The following is a 19,347-nucleotide window of genomic DNA, read 5'->3' as shown; positions in this document are numbered from 1 at the left end:
GTGTGAGGGGTGAGGTCTCAGATTGGCGAGACGTTACGAGTGGAGTACCGCAGGGGTCAGTCCTTGGACCTATACTGTTTCTGATATATGTAAATGATCTTCCAGAGGGTATAGAATCGTTTCTCTCAATGTTTGCCGATGATGCAAAAATTATGAGGAGGATTGAAACTGAGGACGATAGTAGGAGGCTACAAGATGACCTAGACAGACTGAGTGAATGGTCCAACAAATAGCTGTTGAAGTTCAACCCGAGTAAATGCAAAGTAATGAAACTAGGTGGTGGAAATAGAAGGCCAAACACAGGATACAGAATAGGAGATGAAGTACTTAATGAAACGAACAGAGAGAAAGATCTAGGAGTTGATATCACACCAAACCTGTCTCCTGAAGCCCACATAAAGAGAATAACGTCTGCGGCATATGCGAGGCTGGCTAACATCAGAACAGCGTTCAGGAACCTGTGTAAGGAATCATTCAGAATCTTGTACACCACATATGTAAGACCAATCCTGGAGTATGCAGCCCCAGCATGGAGCCCGTACCTTGTCAAGCACAAGACGAAGCTGGAAAAAGTCCAAAGGTACGCCACTAGACTAGTCCCAGAACTAAGAGGCATGAGTTACGAGGAAAGGCTGCGGGAAATGCACCTTACGACACTGGAAGACAGAAGAGTAAGGGGAGACATGATCACAACCTACAAAATCCTCAGAGGAATCGACCGGGTAAACAAGGATAAACTATTCAACACTGGTGGGACGCGAACAAGGGGACACAGGTGGAAACTGAGTACTCACATGAGCCACAGAGACGTTAGAAGGAACTTTTTCAGTGTCAGAGTAGTTAACGGATGGAATGCATTAGGCAGTGATGTGGTGGAGGCTGACTCCATACACAGTTTTAAATGTAGATATGATAGAGCCCAGTAGGCTCAGGAATCTGTACACCAGTTGATTGACAGTTGAGAGGCGGGACCAAAGAGCCAAAGCTCAACCCCCGCAAGCACAAATAGGTGAGTACAAATAGGTGAGTACACACACACACACATACACACACACACACACACATACACACACACACACACACATACACACCACACACACACACACACACACACACACACACACACACACACACACACACACACACACACACACACACACACACACACACACACACACACACACACACACATACATACAAACAAATTTGTGTGTAAATCACAACTGATTGGTAGTTGATTGGTACCAACAGATTGGCTGCAGTTGATAGTTGAGAGTCGGGGCCAAAGAGCCGAAGCTCAACCCCCTGCTAGCACATCTAGGTGAGTACACCCCCCCCCCCTTCTCTCAATTTGTCATAACGGACAAAATTCAACCTGCTAACCTAACCAGAAGCGAATGAACCCAAACAACCCACCTAACCTAACTACATCCTAGGCTGTATTACTGGTGATGATGGTCGTAGTGTCTCAACTGAGGTACAGTAATGGCTTGTTAGGAACACTGAGCCAACTTTTGACACATAAGGTACAAGGTAGGGAGCCGGTCGGCCGAGCGGACAGCACGCTGGACTTGTGATCCTGTGGTCCTGGGTTCGATCCCAGACGCCGGCGAGAAACAATGGGCAGAGTTTCTTTCACCCCATGCCCCTATTACCTAGCAGTAAAATAGGTACCTAGGTGTTAGTCAGCTGTCACGGGCTGCTTCCTGGGAGTGGAGGCCTGGTCGAGGACCGGGCCGCGGGGACACTAAAAAGCCCCGAAATCATCTCAAGATAATCTCAAGATAACAAACTAAAAGGTCAAGGCAGCAAAAAATATATATTGATTTGCGTTCAATTTTGTTCTCAAAATCTCAATTTAGAAATAATGACAGGTCATATTTCTTCCAAATTTCGTAATGTGCCCGATAATAGTCTAACTATAATATATTCGTCATGACCATTAATGGTCTGACCACCAGTCTATTGTGACCAAGTAACCATCGTAGTTCACTAGTCTCAAAGCAATAAATACTAAACACTTATTTATATCGAAACAAAAACTGCCTCTCTACCCCCCGGAGACCCTTGGCTGAATGTAAACAACGCATCCGAATATTCTCCAAAGGCTTCGAACACCTCCGAACATTTGCGTGAGTTTCAAACACACTGGGTACACAGGGGAGAGTTTTAATTAAGTTTTAGTGCCTAAATGATACAATATTGGGAACTGCTACGATCATCCCGCAGTCTCTATCAGTGTTAATGTGTGTTGGTGCTGTGTGTTGGTGCTGTGTGTTGGTGCTGTGTGTTGGTGCTGTGTGTTGGTGTAGGTGGTAATGTGTGTTGGTGTTGGTGGTAATGTGTTGGTGATGGTGGTAATGTGTTGGTGTTGGTGGTAATGTGTTGGTGTTGGTGCTGTGTGTTGGTGTTGGTGGTAATGTGTGTTGGTGCTTATGTGTTGGTGCTGTGTGTTGGTGATGGTGGTAATGTGTTGGTGTTGGTGGTAATATGTTGGTGTTGGTGGTAATGTGTGTTGGTGGTAATGTGTTGGTGATGGTGGTAATGTGTGTTGGTGTTGGTGGTAATGTGTTGGTGATGGTGGTAATGTGTTGGTGTTGGTGGTAATGTGTTGGTGATGGTGGTAATGTGTTGGTGTTGGTGGTAATGTGTGTTGGTGATGGTGGTAATGTGTTGGTGATGGTGGTAATGTGTTGGTGTTGGTGGTAATGTGTTGGTGTTGGTGGTAATGTGTTGGTGTTGGTGGTAATGTGTTGGTGATGGTGGTAATGTGTTGGTGTTGGTGGTAATGTGTTGGTGATGGTGGTAATGTGTTGGTGATGGTGGTAATGTGTGTTGGTGATGGTGGTAATGTGTTGGTGTTGGTGCTGTGTGTTGGTGTTGGTGGTAATGTGTGTTGGTGCTTATGTGTTGGTGCTGTGTGTTGGTGATGGTGGTAATGTGTTGGTGTTGGTGCTGTGTGTTGGTGTTGGTGGTAATGTGTGTTGGTGTTGGTGGTAATGTGTTGTTGTTGGTGGTAATGTGTGTTGGTGATGGTGGTAATGTGTTGGTGTTGGTGGTAATGTGTTGGTGTTGGTGGTAATGTGTTGGTGATGGTGGTAATGTGTGTTGGTGATGGTGGTAATGTGTTGGTGTTGGTGGTAATGTGTTGGTGTTGGTGGTAATGTGTTGGTGTTGGTGGTAATGTGTGTTGGTGATGGTGGTAATGTGTGTTGGTGATGGTGGTAATGTGTTGGTGTTGGTGGTAATGTGTGTTGGTGATGGTGGTAATGTGTGTTGGTGATGGTGGTAATGTGTTGGTGTTGGTGGTAATGTGTTGGTGTTGGTGGTAATGTGTGTTGGTGATGGTGGTAATGTGTGTTGGTGTTGGTGGTAATGTGTTGGTGTTGGTGGTAATGTGTTGCTGTTGGTGGTAATGTGTTGGTGTTGGTGGTAATGTGTGTTGGTGATGGTGGTAATGTGTGTTGGTGATGGTGGTAATGTGTTGGTGTTGGTGGTAATGTGTGTTGGTGATGGTGGTAATGTGTGTTGGTGATGGTGGTAATGTGTGTTGGTGTTGGTGGTAATGTGTTGGTGATGGTGGTAATGTGTGTTGGTGATGGTGGTAATGTGTTGGTGTTGGTGGTAATGTGTTGGTGTTGGTGGTAATGTGTGTTGGTGATGGTGGTAATGTGTGTTGGTGATTGTGGTAATGTGTTGGTGTTGGTGCTGTGTGTTGGTGTTGGTGGTAATGTGTGTTGGTGATGGTGGTAATGTGTTGGTGTTGGTGGTAATGTGTTGGTGTTGGTGGTAATGTGTGTTGGTGATGGTGGTAATGTGTTGGTGATGGTGGTAATGTGTTGGTGTTGGTGGTAATGTGTTGGTGATGGTGGTAATGTGTGTTGGTGTTGGTGGTAATGTGTTGGTGATGGTGGTAATGTGTGTTGGTGATGGTGGTAATGTGTTGGTGTTGGTGGTAATGTGTTGGTGTTGGTGGTAATGTGTGTTGGTGATGGTGGTAATGTGTGTTGGTGATGGTGGTAATGTGTTGGTGTTGGTGGTAATGTGTTGGTGTTGGTGGTAATGTGTGTTGGTGTTGGTGGTAATGTGTGTTGGTGTTGGTGGTAATGTGTGTTGGTGTTGGTGGTAATGTGTTGGTGATGGTGGTAATGTGTGTTGGTGATGGTGGTAATGTGTTGGTGATGGTGGTAATGTGTTGGTGTTGGTGGTAATGTGTTGGTGATGGTGGTAATGTGTTGGTGTTGGTGGTAATGTGTTGGTGTTGGTGGTAATGTGTGTTGGTGATGGTGGTAATGTGTTGGTGTTGGTGGTAATGTGTGTTGGTGATGGTGGTAATGTTTTGGTGTTGGTGCTGTGTGTTGGTGTTGGTGGTAATGTGTTGGTGATGGTGGTAATGTGTTGGTGATGGTGGTAATGTGTGTTGGTGATGGTGGTAATGTGTTGGTGATGGTGGTAATGTGTGTTGGTGATGGTGTTAATGTGTTGGTGATGGTGGTAATGTGTTGGTGATGGTGGTAATGTGTGTTGGTGATGGTGGTAATGTGTTGGTGATGGTGGTAATGTGTGTTGGTGATGGTGGTAATGTGTTGGTGATGGTGGTAATGTGTGTTGGTGATGGTGGTAATGTGTTGGTGTTGGTGGTAATGTGTTGGTGATGGTGGTAATGTGTTGGTGATGGTGGTAATGTGTGTTGGTGATGGTGGTAATGTGTTGGTGATGGTGGTAATGTGTGTTGGTGATGGTGGTAATGTGTTGGTGATGGTGGTAATGTGTGTTGGTGTTGGTGGTAATGTGTTGGTGATGGTGGTAATGTGTTGGTGTTGGTGGTAATGTGTTGGTGATGGTGGTAATGTGTTGGTGATGGTGGTAATGTGTGTTGGTGATGGTGGTAATGTGTTGGTGTTGGTGGTAATGTGTGTTGGTGATGGTGGTAATGTGTGTTGGTGATGGTGGTAATGTGTGTTGGTGTTGGTGGTAATGTGTTGCTGATGGTGGTAATGTGTGTTGGTGATGGTGGTAATGTGTTGGTGATGGTGGTAATGTGTGTTGGTGTTGGTGGTAATGTGTTGGTGATGGTGGTAATGTGTGTTGGTGATGGTGGTAATGTGTGTTGGTGTTGGTGGTAATGTGTGTTGGTGTTGGTGGTAATGTGTGTTGGTGTTGGTGGTAATGTGTTGGTGTTGGTGGTAATGTGTTGGTGATGGTGGTAATGTGTTGGTGATGGTGGTAATGTGTTGGTGATGGTGGTAATGTGTTGGTGATGGTGGTAATGTGTTGGTGTTGGTGGTAATGTGTGTTGGTGATGGTGGTAATGTGTGTTGGTGATGGTGGTAATGTGTTGGTGATGGTGGTAATGTGTTGGTGATGGTGGTAATGTGTGTTGGTGATGGTGGTAATGTGTGTTGGTGATGGTGGTAATGTGTTGGTGTTGGTGGTAATGTGTTGATGGTGGTAATGTGTGTTGGTGATGGTGGTAATGTGTGTTGGTGTTGGTGGTAATGTGTGTTGGTGATGGTGGTAATGTGTGTTGGTGATGGTGGTAATGTGTTGGTGATGGTGGTAATGTGTTGGTGATGGTGGTAATGTGTTGGTGATGGTGGTAATGTGTGTTGGTGATGGTGGTAATGTGTTGGTGTTGGTGGTAATGTGTTGGTGATGGTGGTAATGTGTGTTGGTGATGGTGGTAATGTGTGTTGGTGTTGGTGGTAATGTGTGTTGGTGATGGTGGTAATGTGTTGGTGTTGGTGGTAATGTGTGTTGGTGATGGTGGTAATGTGTTGGTGATGGTGGTAATGTGTTGGTGATGGTGGTAATGTGTGTTGGTGATGGTGGTAATGTGTTGGTGTTGGTGGTAATGTGTGTTGGTGATGGTGGTAATGTGTTGGTGATGGTGGTAATGTGTGTTGGTGATGGTGGTAATGTGTTGGTGATGGTGGTAATGTGTGTTGGTGATGGTGGTAATGTGTTGGTGTTGGTGGTAATGTGTTGGTGATGGTGGTAATGTGTGTTGGTGATGGTGGTAATGTGTTGGTGATGGTGGTAATGTGTGTAAATGTAGGCGGCGCTTCCTTGTAAAACTGCTTAATATACTTCAGACACAATCATTCGTTTTATGCTTTGGAGGCAGATGTGTATACATATGTGGATGTGGTGGAGGTGGGAGGTGTATACTGTGTATGTGTGGGTGTGGTGGAGGTGTATACTGTGTATGTGTGGGTGGTGGAGGTGTATACTGTGTATGTGTGGGTGGGTGGAGGTGGGAGGTGTATACTGTGTATGTGTGGGTGTGGTGGAGGTGGGAGGTGTATACTCTGTATGTGTGGGTGTGGTGGAGGTGTATACTGTGTATGTGTGGGTGTGGTGGAGGTGGGAGGTGTATACTCTGTATGTATGGGTGTGGTGGAGGTGTATACTGTGTATGTGTGGGTGTGGTGGAGGTGGGAGGTGTATACTCTGTATGTGTGGGTGTGGTGGAGGTGTATACTGTGTATGTGTGGGTGTATGAAGGTGGGAGGTGTATACTGTGTATGTGTGGGTGTGGTGGAGGTGGGAGGTGTATACTCTGTATGTGTGGGTGTGGTAAGAACATAAGAACATAAGAACATAAGAACAAAGGTAACTGCAGAAGGCCTATTGGCCCATACGAGGCAGCTCCTATTCTATAACCACCCAATCCCACTCATATACTTGTCCAACCCGTGCTTGAAACAATCGAGGGACCCCACCTCCACAATGTTACGCGGCAATTGGTTCCACAAATCAACAACCCTGTTACTGAACCAGTATTTACCCAAGTCTTTCCTAAATCTAAACTTATCCAATTTATACCCATTGTTTCGTGTTCTGTCCTGTGTTGATACTTTTAATACCCTATTAATATCCCCCCGGTTATGTCCATTCATCCACTTGTAAACCTCTATCATGTCACCCCTAACTCTTCGCCTTTCCAGTGAATGCAACTTAAGCTTTGTTAATCTTTCTTCATATGAAAGATTTCTAATTTGGGGAATTAACTTAGTCATCCTACGCTGGACACGTTCAAGTGAATTTATATCCATTCTATAATATGGCGACCAAAACTGAACTGCATAATCTAAATGGGGCCTAACTAGAGCAAGATATAGCTTGAGAACCACACCAGGTGTCTTGTTACTAACGCTGCGATTAATAAATCCAAGTGTCCAATTTGCCTTATTACGAACATTTATGCATTGATCCTTTTGTTTTAAATTCTTACTAATCATAACTCCCAGATCCCTTTCGCAATCCGACTTCGCAATCACAACACCATCTAGCTCGTATCTTGTAACTCTATCATCATTACCTAACCTCAGAACTTTACATTTATCAGCATTAAACTGCATCTGCCAATCCTTTGACCATTTCAAAACCCTATCTAGATCAACTTGAAGTGATAGTGAGTCCTCCTCCGAATTAATTTCCCTACCGATTTTCGTATCATCGGCAAATTTGCAAATGTTGCTACTCAAACCTGAATCTAAATCATTTATATATATTATAAACAACAGAGGTCCCAGGACAGAGCCTTGAGGCACTCCACTTACAACATTTTCCCACTCTGACTTGATTCCATTTATACTAACTCTCTGTTTCCTTTGGTATAGCCATGCCCTAATCCAGCTTAATATAGCACCCCCAATACCATGAGACTCTATCTTTTTAATCAGTCTTTCATGTGGCACTGTATCAAAAGCTTTGCTAAAGTCAAGGTACACAACATCGCAATCCTTACCACTATCAACTGCCTCAACAATGCTAGAATAAAAAGACAACAAATTTGTTAAACATGAACGGCCATTTATAAAACCATGTTGCGACTCAATTATTAATTTATGTTTTTCAAGATGAAGACGAATTTTATTTGCTATTATAGATTCGAGTAACTTTCCCACAATAGACGTTAGGCTAATTGGTCGATAGTTAGACGCAAGTGATCTATCTCCTTTCTTAAAAACTGGTATCACATTAGCAACTTTCCATAACTCTGGCACTATGCCTGACTCTATTGATTTATTAAATATGGTTGACAGTGGGTCACAAAGCTCCTCTTTGCATTCTTTAAGCACCCTGGCAAACACTTCATCCGGCCCTGGGGATTTGTTTGGTTTGAGTTTTACTATTTGTTTAAGAACATCCTCCCTGGTAACTGCTAAACTCGTCAACCTGTCCTCGTCCCCACCCACATAGATTTGTTCGGCTGAAGGCATATTGTTAAGTTCCTCTTTAGTAAATACAGATACAAAATATTTATTAAAAATACTACTCATCTCTTCATCACTATCTGTTATTTGACCTGTCTCAGTTTTTAATGGACCTATCCTTTCCCTAGTCTTAGTACGATATAACTGAAAAAACCCTTTAGGATTTGTCTTTGCTTGCCCTGCTATGCGAACTTCATAGTTTCTTTTTGCTTTCCTTATCTCTTTTTTAACATTTCTAACCAGTTGTACGAATTCCTGTTCTAAAGTGACCTCCCCATTTTTAATCCTTTTGTACCAAGCTCTCTTTTTACCTATAAGGTTCTTCAAATTCTTTGTTATCCACTTTGGGTCATTAGTATTCGATCTATTCAATTTGTATGGTATACTACGTTCCTGTGCTTTGTTTAGAATATTCTTAAATAAGTTATATATTGAATCCACATCGAAATCCCCATTTAAGTCACCTATCGCTGGGTTCATGTCTCGCTCCAAGACCGGCCCACACCCCATACCCAAGCCTTTCCAATCAATTTGACCCAAAAAATTTCTTAGGCTATTAAAATCAGCTTTTCGAAAATCTGGCACTTTAACAGAATTTTCTCCTACTGGTCTATTCCATTCTATGCTAAATCTGATTTCTTTGTGATCACTGCTCCCTAGCTCACTCCCTATTTCGATGTCATTAATTTGCGTTTCCCTGTTAGTTAACACTAAATCTAAAATATTATTTTCCCGTGTTGGTTCCTTAATGTGTTGCGTAAGAAAGCAATCGTCAATTAATTCTAGAAAATCTTCTGCTTCACTATTCCCTGTTTTGTTCAACCAGTTTATTCCGCTAAAATTAAAGTCACCCATGACATAAATACTGTTAGATCTAGATGCTCTAGATATTTCATCCCATAGATGCTTTGCTTCCATTCTGTCTAAATTTGGTGGCCTATATATTACTCCTATTATAATATTATTAGCTTTTTCGTTTAATTCAATCCAAATAGTTTCTGTGTGTGGCTCTGTTTTGATTCCCTCTTTGAGACTACATTTCAAATTGTCCCTAACATATATGGCTACTCCACCTCCTCGTCTAATATATCTATCTGTGTGAAATAGTTTAAATCCATATATTTGATATTCAGCTAATAGTTCTCTATTTTCTACATTCATCCACGTTTCGGTAAGTGCAATAATATCTATTTTATCTGTGCAGACAAGAGCATTTAATTCGTTAATTTTATTTCTTAGACTTCTACTGTTAGTGTAATATACCCTAAGTGAATTGTTATTTTGCGGACCTTCTCTTTCCCTGATCGTTTTGCCAATTCCTTTCTCCCACAAACACATACTTTTATTACCTCCTTCCTCCAAATCAATTCCCATACCTCTATCTACTAACAGTTTAAACCCAAACAAACACCTCTAACCACTTCTTCTAGCGAGTTCGCAACAGCAACAACCCCAGCTCTCGATAGATGCACCCCATCACGAGCATACATTTCATTTCTTCCATAGAAGTGTTCCCAGTTGTCTATGAAAGATATTGCATTTGATTTGCAATATTTTTCCAGCCGGCAATTGACACCAAGTGCCCTCGATATCCATTCATTTCCCACTCCCTTTCTTGGAAGAATGCCACATATGATCGGGATTCCTCCCTTGCTCCTAACTAACTCTATGGCTGTTTTATACCTCTGAATCAGTTCCTCACTCCTGACTCGACCAACATCATTTCCTCCCACGCTAATGCAAATAATGGGATTGTTCCCATTACCAGCCATAATATCATTCATGTTGTTTATAATATCACCAATGCCAGCTCCGGGATAGCAAACCCTTAACCTGTTCCCCCTATCTCTAGCACAAAACGTTCTATCCAAATACCTTATCTGGGAATCTCCCACAACTAATGTTTGCTTAGGTACTTCCTTTACTTTCTGAGGGGCCTGCGCTTCCTTTCTCTTCGTTGCTTTCCCTTTTGCGCGATCCACAGTCTCTCCACAGCACTCGTCCTCCAAAACGTCAAATGAATTTGAAGTTGCTATGGCGTTTGAAGGCGGCTTTATCAAAGTCTTCTTAAGGCCCCTGTCTTTCGCAACTCTCCAAGACGAGGTCCCTTTACTGCTGGTCTCCTCCTTCGTTACTTCTCGTTGTTTTTTTTTTGTTGTTTTTGTGGTGGAGGTGTATACTGTGTATGTGTGGGTGTGGTGGAGGTGGGAGGTGTATACTGTGTATGTGTGGGTGTGGTGGAGGTGTATACTGTGTATGTGTGGGTGTGGTGGCGGTGGGAGGTGTATACTGTGTATGTGTGGGTGTGGTGGAGGTGTATACTGTGTATGTGTGGGTGTGGTGGCGGTGGGAGGTGTATACTGTATATGTGTGGGTGTGGTGGAGGTGTATACTGTGTATGTGTGGGTGTGGTGGAGGTGGGAGGTGTATACTGTGTATGTGTGGGTGTGTGAAGGTGGGAGGTATGAGTGTCTGTGTGTATAGATGTGTCTTTGAGTGCGTAATTTGCATATATTTTCTATCTATGAATACTTACATTCATATGTGTATGAATGTCTGCATGAATGGATGTTGACAAATCAACGGAAGATGCAGCGACGACTGGAGTCTGCTGGTATATATTCCAGGTGTTCAAGATGAACTGCAGACAGCTCCTATTGGCCCTTACGAGTCAGTTCTCATTTGCCCATGCGAGACAGCTCCTATTGGCCAATGCGAGGCCAATAGCACACTCCCACTCGAGTACTTATCCAATCAGTAGCTCCAGTTTTTCTATGAACAATTCACAGAGGTAATCAGAGGGCGCCATTGTCTGGAATACGTGTTTCTGCTCCTGTCACGTTCAGTTATTGCCTATAACGCTAGCCAATAGAGAAATCAGAATGCATCGTAAATTTTAAGGTGAGAAATGGACCAATCAGACTACATCGTTTACCACAATGCCAGAAATTGACCTATTAAAATGAATCTACTTTTTTATGATAGATAATGTTTTATGACTAGAGCTGATGGACCAATTACAGCTCTATATTGACTGTCACGTGAACTAATGGACCAATAAGAGCATCGTATTGCTTATGACGTAATACAATATGGCAATAAAGGAATTTTCAGCAGGCCTATTGGCTCACTGAGGCTGATTTAAATTATAACCAACCAATTAGACTCATCAATTTGTCTATCAGCCACTCAAAACCTTCCAACCCCCATATTATTTTTTTTCTAAATTTAAACAGATGTAATTTAGATTTAGAGTGTCTATGTATACGCTTTTAACCCCTCGAACCTGCATACAGGATTGGGAATTGAATTGTTGGGTTGTGGAACCAATTACTGGGAATGGACGGGGCATCGATGCTGGATTGTTTCAAGCTTAGTTTAGACATGTATGGATTACCTGTCCTCTCGCCTCACCTGACGTCATTACCTGTCCTCTCGCCTCACCTGACGTCATTACCTGTCCTCTCGCCTCACCTGACGTCATTACCTGTCCTCTAGCTTCACCTGACGTCACTACCTGTCCTCTAACTTCACCTGACGTCATTACCTGTCCTCTCGCCTCACCTGACGTCATTACCTGTCCTCTCGCCTCACCTGACGTCATTACCTGTCCTCTAACTTCACCTGACGTCATTACCTGTCCTCTCGCCTCACCTGACGTCATTACCTGTCCTCTAGCTTCACCTGACGTCACTACCTGTCCTCCCGCCACACCTGACGTCATTACCTGTCCTCCCGCCTCACCTGACGTCACTACCTGTCCTCCCGCCTCACCTGACGTCATTACCTGTCCTCCCGCCTCACCTGGCGTCACTACCTATCCTCCCGCCTCACCTGACGTCACTACCTATCCTCCCGCCTCACCTGACGTCACTACCTATCCTCCCGCCTCACCTGACGTCACTACCTATCCTCCCGCCTCACCTGACGACACTACCTGTCCTCCCGCCTCACCTGACGTCACTACCTATCCTCCCGCTTCACCTGACGTCACTATCTGTCCTCCCCCCCCCTGACGTCACTACCTGTCCTCCCCCCCCTCCCCGCCTTACCTGACATCACCTCCACAACTTCATTACCTGTTCTATTCAAGTTTAATGGGATCTTAATCCTTTAGAGATCGATGTTGGCTCCTGTGTACACTCACCTATATGTGCTTGTTGGGCGTGCTTCAGCTCCAGGACCCCGGCTCTCAGTCCCCGGTCGTTCATTGTAATGTCTTCCGACAGTCTTTTTTTCTTATCATTTTCACGATAAGCATTAAGTATTGTTCAGCCTTTTAAATGCTGCTTTAAGACTTTGATATGTCGTGATCATGTCACCTCAGCGTGGTGAGGCTTAGTTCTGTCAGTCTTTCCTTGTAGCTCCGTTCCTTTATCTTCTTCCAGTTTTATACGGTCTTGAAAGTGTATTTACTCTTCGGTAAATGTAAACCCTTTCATTCTTCTATAACTTCATTCCATCTTTCATTCCATCTTTTATTTCGTCATATCACTGTTCATTCTTTCATTCCATCTTTTATTTCGTCATATCACTGTTCATTCTTTCATTCCATCTTTTATTTCGTCATATCACTGTTCATTCTTTCATTCCATCTTTTATTTCGTCATATCACTGTTCTTTCTTTCATTCCATCTTTTATTTCGCCATATCACTGTTCATTCTTTCATTCCATCTTTTATTTCGTCATATCACTGTTCATTCTTTCATTCCATCTTTTATTTCGTCATATCACTGTTCATTCTTTCATTCCATCTCCTTCTGTCTCCGTATTCTGTTGGCACGAGTCCTCCTCATTCCTAGATATAATTACTTCCACCTGTGGCTTCAGTGTGTGGAAAAGTAAAGAGAAGTATATTTGAAAGTTTCTCTGATATTTGAAAGTTTCTCTGAACTAGACGAATGCCGCGCGCTCTTTTCAAACATAGAAATGCTTTTTTCGCCCCTAACAAAAAAAAATTGGACGAGATAAAATCAATTTTTTATATTGTATGAGATCAAAATAAACTCGAAATTACTTATTTGTATTCAACTACATACTATTTTTTTGTTCAAAATGAAAGTTGCTAAAAATATACATATATATATACATATTTATATACGTATATGTATCCCTAGTGGCGGGTAAATATACTAAGTTGTACGTTTGGCTTAACATAAAGTGAAGACCGCTTTAATAGACACAGTAAGCTGATTGGTCCATTGGCTAGCTTGCGTCACAAGTTTTACGGCATTCTCATTGGTTAATTAGCTTACGTCACAGGCAAAACTGCATTCAAGATGGTCACAGTTGTCTTACGTCAGTCTTAACTGCATTTGGATTGGCCACCTGACATCATTATATAGCACTGCGACCAATTAGCTCGCATCACAAACAATGCTCCAATCAGATTGGGCCATTATGGATAATGATTCTTAGCCTATTTCACATGAAACATTGCACAAATTGATGAAAATAGGGGGGGCGAGTGACACTTGAATAGGTTGAGAGACTAAACAGGGAGACTATGAGACTACAATAGATTAAGTGATACTATAAATTCACTTCACTACATAACTTTTCACTACATAACTTCACTACATAACTAAAACTCGTCCATAAATTGGACGAGTTTGGCACTAAATTAGGGCGAGTCATAAATTGAGTCGCAAAAGTTACACTCAGACCTTCAACATGGACTAAAAATTGGCAAATGTTGTTTATCACTAAGAAGTGAAGACCCCAAGTCTAGGGGAAGACGACAGGGGACTAGATATCAGCCGAACAAGAGTTACAGACTGAAATCCAGTTGTGCAAATGATGTGGGACTCGTGATCAGTACCGGTCTCAAACCAAGATTATACATTGAAGCCAGAAATTAACATTTTGCTTCAATTAGTTTTTTCACCCAATATGATTGTACAATTATAATTGAATTTTGTTTACACAATATTTTAGGAAATTGTTCGCATAAGAGAAAGTTACAATAACAAATATTATAATTATATGTTCTATGATCTACATTTGTCATTGGGTTATCATAATTTGTACAGTGATTGCTTGGGACAACAGGTGTACAGGTGTGGCTGGCAGTGAACAGATGCACAGGTGTGGCTGGTGTGAACAGATGCACAGGTGTGGCTGGGAGTGAACAGATGCACAGATGTGGCTGGTGTGAACAGATGAACAGGTGTGGCTGGGAGTGAACAGATGCACAGATGTGGCTGGTGTGAACAGATGAACAGGTGTGGCTGGGAGTGAACAGATGCACAGGTGTGGCTGGGAGTGAACAGATGCACAGGTCCGGCTGGAGTGAACAGATGCACAGGTGAGGCTGGAAGTGAACAGATACACAGGTGTGGCTGGGAGTGAACAGATGCACAGATGTGGCTGGAGTGAACAGATGCACAGGTGTGGCTGGGAGTGAACAGATGCACAAGTGTGGCTGGGAGTGAACAGATGCACAGGTGTGGCTGGGAGTGAACAGATGCACCGGTGTGGCTGGGAGTGAACAGATGCACAGGTGTAGCTGGGAGTGAACAGATGCACAGGTGTGGCTGGGAGTGAACAGATGCACAGGTGTGGCTGGAGTGAACAGCTTCACAACAAAATCATCAGCAACAAAATCTTACAACATATCATCAGAGAGCCGAGACTTATACTGACATAACTTGCAGTATAATTTTATAATCAGTGTGAATAGTGTCGAGTTGAAATCACCACGAAATACACATTTACACCTCAGCATACTACACACCCTCACCATACTACACACCCTCAGCATACTACACACCCTCAGCATACTACACACCCTCAGCATACTACACACCCTCAGCATACTACACACCCTCAGCATACTACACACCCTCAGCATACTTCACACCCTCAGCATACTACACACCCTCAGTATACTACACACCCTCAGCATACTACACACCCTCAGTATACTACACACCCTCAGTATACTACACACAGCATACTACACACCCTCAGTATACTACACACCCTCAGTATACTACACACCCTCAGCATACTTCACACCCTCAGCATACTACACACCCTCAGCATACTACACACCTTCAGCATACTTCACACCCTCAGCATACTACACACCATCAGTATACTACACACCCTCAGCATACTACACACCTTCAGCATACTACACACCCTCAGCATACTACACGCCCTCAGCATACTACACACCCTCAGCATACTACACACCCTCAGCATACTACACACCCTCAGCATACTACACACCTTCAGCATACTACACACCCTCAACATACTACACACCCTCAGTATACTACACACCCTCAGTATACTACACACCCTCAGTATACTACACACCCTCAGTATACTACACACCTTCAGCATACTACACACCCTCAGCATACTACACACCCTCAGCATACTACACACCCTCAGTATACTACACACCCTCAGTATACTACACACCCTCAGTATACTACACACCCTCAGCATACTACACACCTTCAGCATACTACACACCCTCAACATACTACACACCCTCAGCATACTACACACCCTCAGCATACTACACACCCTCAGTATACTACACACCCTCAGCATACTACACACCTTCAGCATACTACACACCCTCAACATACTACACACCCTCAACATACTACACACCCTCAGCATACTACACACCCTCAGTATACTACACACCCTCAGCATAATACACACCCTCAGCATACTACACACCCTCAGCATACTACACACCCTCAACATACTACACACCCTCAGCATACTACACACCCTCAGCATACTACACACCCTCAGCATACTACACACCCTCAGCATACTACACACCCTCAGTATACTACACACCCTCAGCATACTACACACCCTCAGCATACTACACCAAACTCACTCTGAACACAGCTCTCGCAACACTGAGCTTCTTCAGGAGGATATTAAAAGCTGTCCATTACACATGTATTTGTGATGGTATTGCTTTCATAATTAAACATGTGTCACTGAGAATATCCCTGCATTCTCTGCCTGGGATATCCCTGCATTCTCTGCCTGGGATATCCCTGCATTCGCTGCCTGGGATATCCCTGCATTCGCTGCCTGGGATATCCCTGCATTCGCTGCCTGGGATATCCCTGCATTCTCTGCTGGGGATATCCCTGCATTCTCTGCCTGGGGATATCCCTGCATTCTATACTGGGGATATCGCTGCATTCTCTGCTGGGGATATCCCTGCATTCTCTGCCTGTGATATCCCTGCATTCTCTGTCTGGGATATCCCTGCATTCTCTGCCTGTGATATCCCTGCATTCTCTGCCTGGGATATCCCTGCATTCCCTGCCTGTGATATCCCTGCATTCTCTGCCTGGGATATACCTGCATTCTCTGCCTGGGATATACCTGCAATCTCTGCCTGGAATATCCCTGCATTCTCTGCCTGGGATATCCCTGGATTCTCTGCCTGGGATATCCCTGCATTCTCTGCCTGGGATATCCCTGCATTCTCTGCCTGGGATATCCCTGCATTCTGTGCCTGGGATATCCCTGCATTTTCTGCCTGGGGATATCCCTGCATTCTCTGCCTGGGATATCCCTGCATTCTCTGCCTGGGATATCCCTGCATTCTCTGCCTGGGATATCCCTGCATTCTCTGCCTGGGATATCCCTGCATTCTCTGCCTGGGATATCCCGGCATTCTCTGCCTGGGGATATCCCTGCATTCTCTGCCTGGGATATCCCTGCATTCTCTGCCTGGGGATATCCCTGCATTCTCTGCCTGGGATATCCCTGCATTCTCTGCCTGGGGATATCCCTGCATTCTCTGCCTGGGATATCCCTGCATTCTCTGCCTGGGATATACCTGCATTCTCTGCCTGGGAATATCCCTGCATTCTCTGCCTTGGAATATCCCTGCATTCTCTGCTGGTGATATCACTGCATTCTCTGCCTGGGATATCCCTGCATTCTCTGCTGGTGATATCACTGCATTCTCTGCCTGGGATATCCCTGCATTCTCTGCCTGGGAATATCCCTGCATTCTCTGCCTTGGAATATCCCTGCATTCTCTGCTGGTGATATCCCTGCATTCTCTGCCTGGGATATCCCTGCATTCTCTGCCTGGGATATCCCTGCATTCTCTGCCTGGGATATCACTGCATTCTCTGCCTGGGGATATCCCTGCATTCTATGCTGGGGATATCGCTGCATTCTCTGCTGGGGATATCCCTGCATTCTCTGCCTGGCATATCCCTGCATTCTCTGCCTGGCATATCCCTGCATTCTCTGCCTGGCATATCCCTGCATTCTCTGCCTGGCATATCCCTGCATTCTCTACCTGGGTTATCCCTGCATTCTCTGCCTGGGATACCAATGCATTCTCTGCTTGAGATATCCCTGCATTCTCTGCCTGGGATATCCCTGCATTCTCTGCCTGGGATATCCCTGCATTCTCTGCCTGGGATATCCCTGCATTCTTTGCTTACTGTGAGAGATCACTTGGGTTATCTTGTCCCTGTGAGAAACCACTTGGACTATGCAGAACGTTTTGGCAATACTACAGAAAGTCTGTAAATTCGCCTCAACGTATATTGAGATTGATTAAATTATTCCCGGGCATTAGGAACCATGTCCCCTCTTTCTTAGTGAAGAGGGGACATGACCTAGATATAAAAAATACATAGTATAGAGTGTAACCAGATTCATATAAATAGGACTCTAAAAATGTCAACCAAAGTTAGAACGTGAAATAATGATTAAAATTAGACATTGAGATTAAAAAAAATGGTTCAAAAATAGGGCTGTAAATAAATAATCAACTTAATAGAAGCAAACTGACTTCATTGTTCCAAATTTAGGTGAGATAATTGTGGTGTAAAGAGGAGTCACACGGCGTGTGCCAACAGCAGCGGCCTCGTATAGGCCAAATTTATTTATTATCTTGTATTTTTAGGATACACGACGTGAAATGCTGTACTCTCATTGGTCCTTTTAGGTCACACTTTCAACAATACGGACCTCTAATTGGTCCGCTAGATCCCAATTATCTTTCATCATACACAAAAATATGCGCTCATAATTGGTCCTTTGCTCGAATTGAAGGAAATTATGCATTCTGACTGGTCTATTGGCTAGCGTTATTGCCAATAAGTGAACGCAACTGGAGCGGAAACATGAATTTCGAACTATGCAGCCGTCTGATTACCTCGGTGAATTGTTCCAAGAAAAACTCTAGCTGGTGATTGGCCCATCACACTGGGTGTTACGATGTGTGGCACTCCAATTGGTTCAGTTGCCAACATTGCTGGGTAATGATGCACTGTGATTGGTCCATTGCTAGTTATGTTCTACGATAGTGCTTCTCTCTCTCGCTGGTCGATAACTATACATGCCATGCGTTGTGGTTAGTGACTTGTATGTCAACATTGGTGTGTGTGTATAGAAGACAATATACACAGCACACGGGGGGCGTTTTCAAAGCTCCTCCTCGAGTGCCTTATATTCACTTCTCTGAGGCTAAGGTTCTCAACAAATCAGAGGTAGCACTTCTAAATTATATATATATTGAGGCATACTTCGGTGAAGATAATAAAATCACTATCTATCTCCCTCCCTCCTTCTCTCCCTCTCTTTCTCTCCCTCCCTCTCCCTACTAATCCTTAACCATCCCAATAAGAACCTAATGGATCTCAAACCATTATTGCATTAGAAGGTATTGGGTTGTTGGTATTGTATCTTGACCTAGTCAGGGTGGTGTGTGGTCGGGTCTACCTGTAGTGTGAGGTCGGGTCTACCTGTGGTGTGGGGTCGGGTCTACCTGTGGTGTGTGGTCGGGTCTACCTGTGGTGTGTGGTCGGGTCTACCTGTGGTGTGTGGTCGGGTCTACCTGTGGTGTGTGGTCGGGTCTACCTGTGGTGTGTGGTCGGGTCTACCTGTGGTGTGTGGTCGGGTCTACCTGTGGTGTGTGGTCGGGTCTACCTGTGGTGTGGGGTCGGGTCTACCTGTGGTGTGTGGTCGGGTCTACCTGTGGTGTGTGGTCGGGTCTACCTGTGGTGTGGGGTCGGGTCTACCTGTGGTGTGGGGTCGGGTCTACCTGTGGTGTGGGGTCGGGTCTACCTGTGGTGTGGGGTCGGGTCTACCTGTGGTGTGTGG

General features: G+C 44.2%; 1 protein-coding gene across 1 annotated transcript in view; it reads left to right on the top strand.

Moving 5' to 3' along the window:
* Positions 1-18,462: 18,462 nt before the first annotated feature.
* The window catches only part of LOC123748596 (uncharacterized), a 37,733-nt gene continuing 36,848 nt past the window's right edge, over positions 18,463-19,347 (top strand). Inside the window, exon 1 of the mRNA XM_069322135.1 lies at positions 18,463-18,503. Within this exon, the coding sequence (XP_069178236.1) occupies positions 18,463-18,503 (41 nt within the window). The remainder of the gene's footprint in view (positions 18,504-19,347) is intronic.

Source organism: Procambarus clarkii, chromosome 10, assembly GCF_040958095.1.
Source record: "Procambarus clarkii isolate CNS0578487 chromosome 10, FALCON_Pclarkii_2.0, whole genome shotgun sequence".
Classification (NCBI taxonomy): domain Eukaryota; kingdom Metazoa; phylum Arthropoda; class Malacostraca; order Decapoda; family Cambaridae; genus Procambarus; species Procambarus clarkii.
This window is presented reverse-complemented; position numbering and strand designations above follow the sequence as displayed.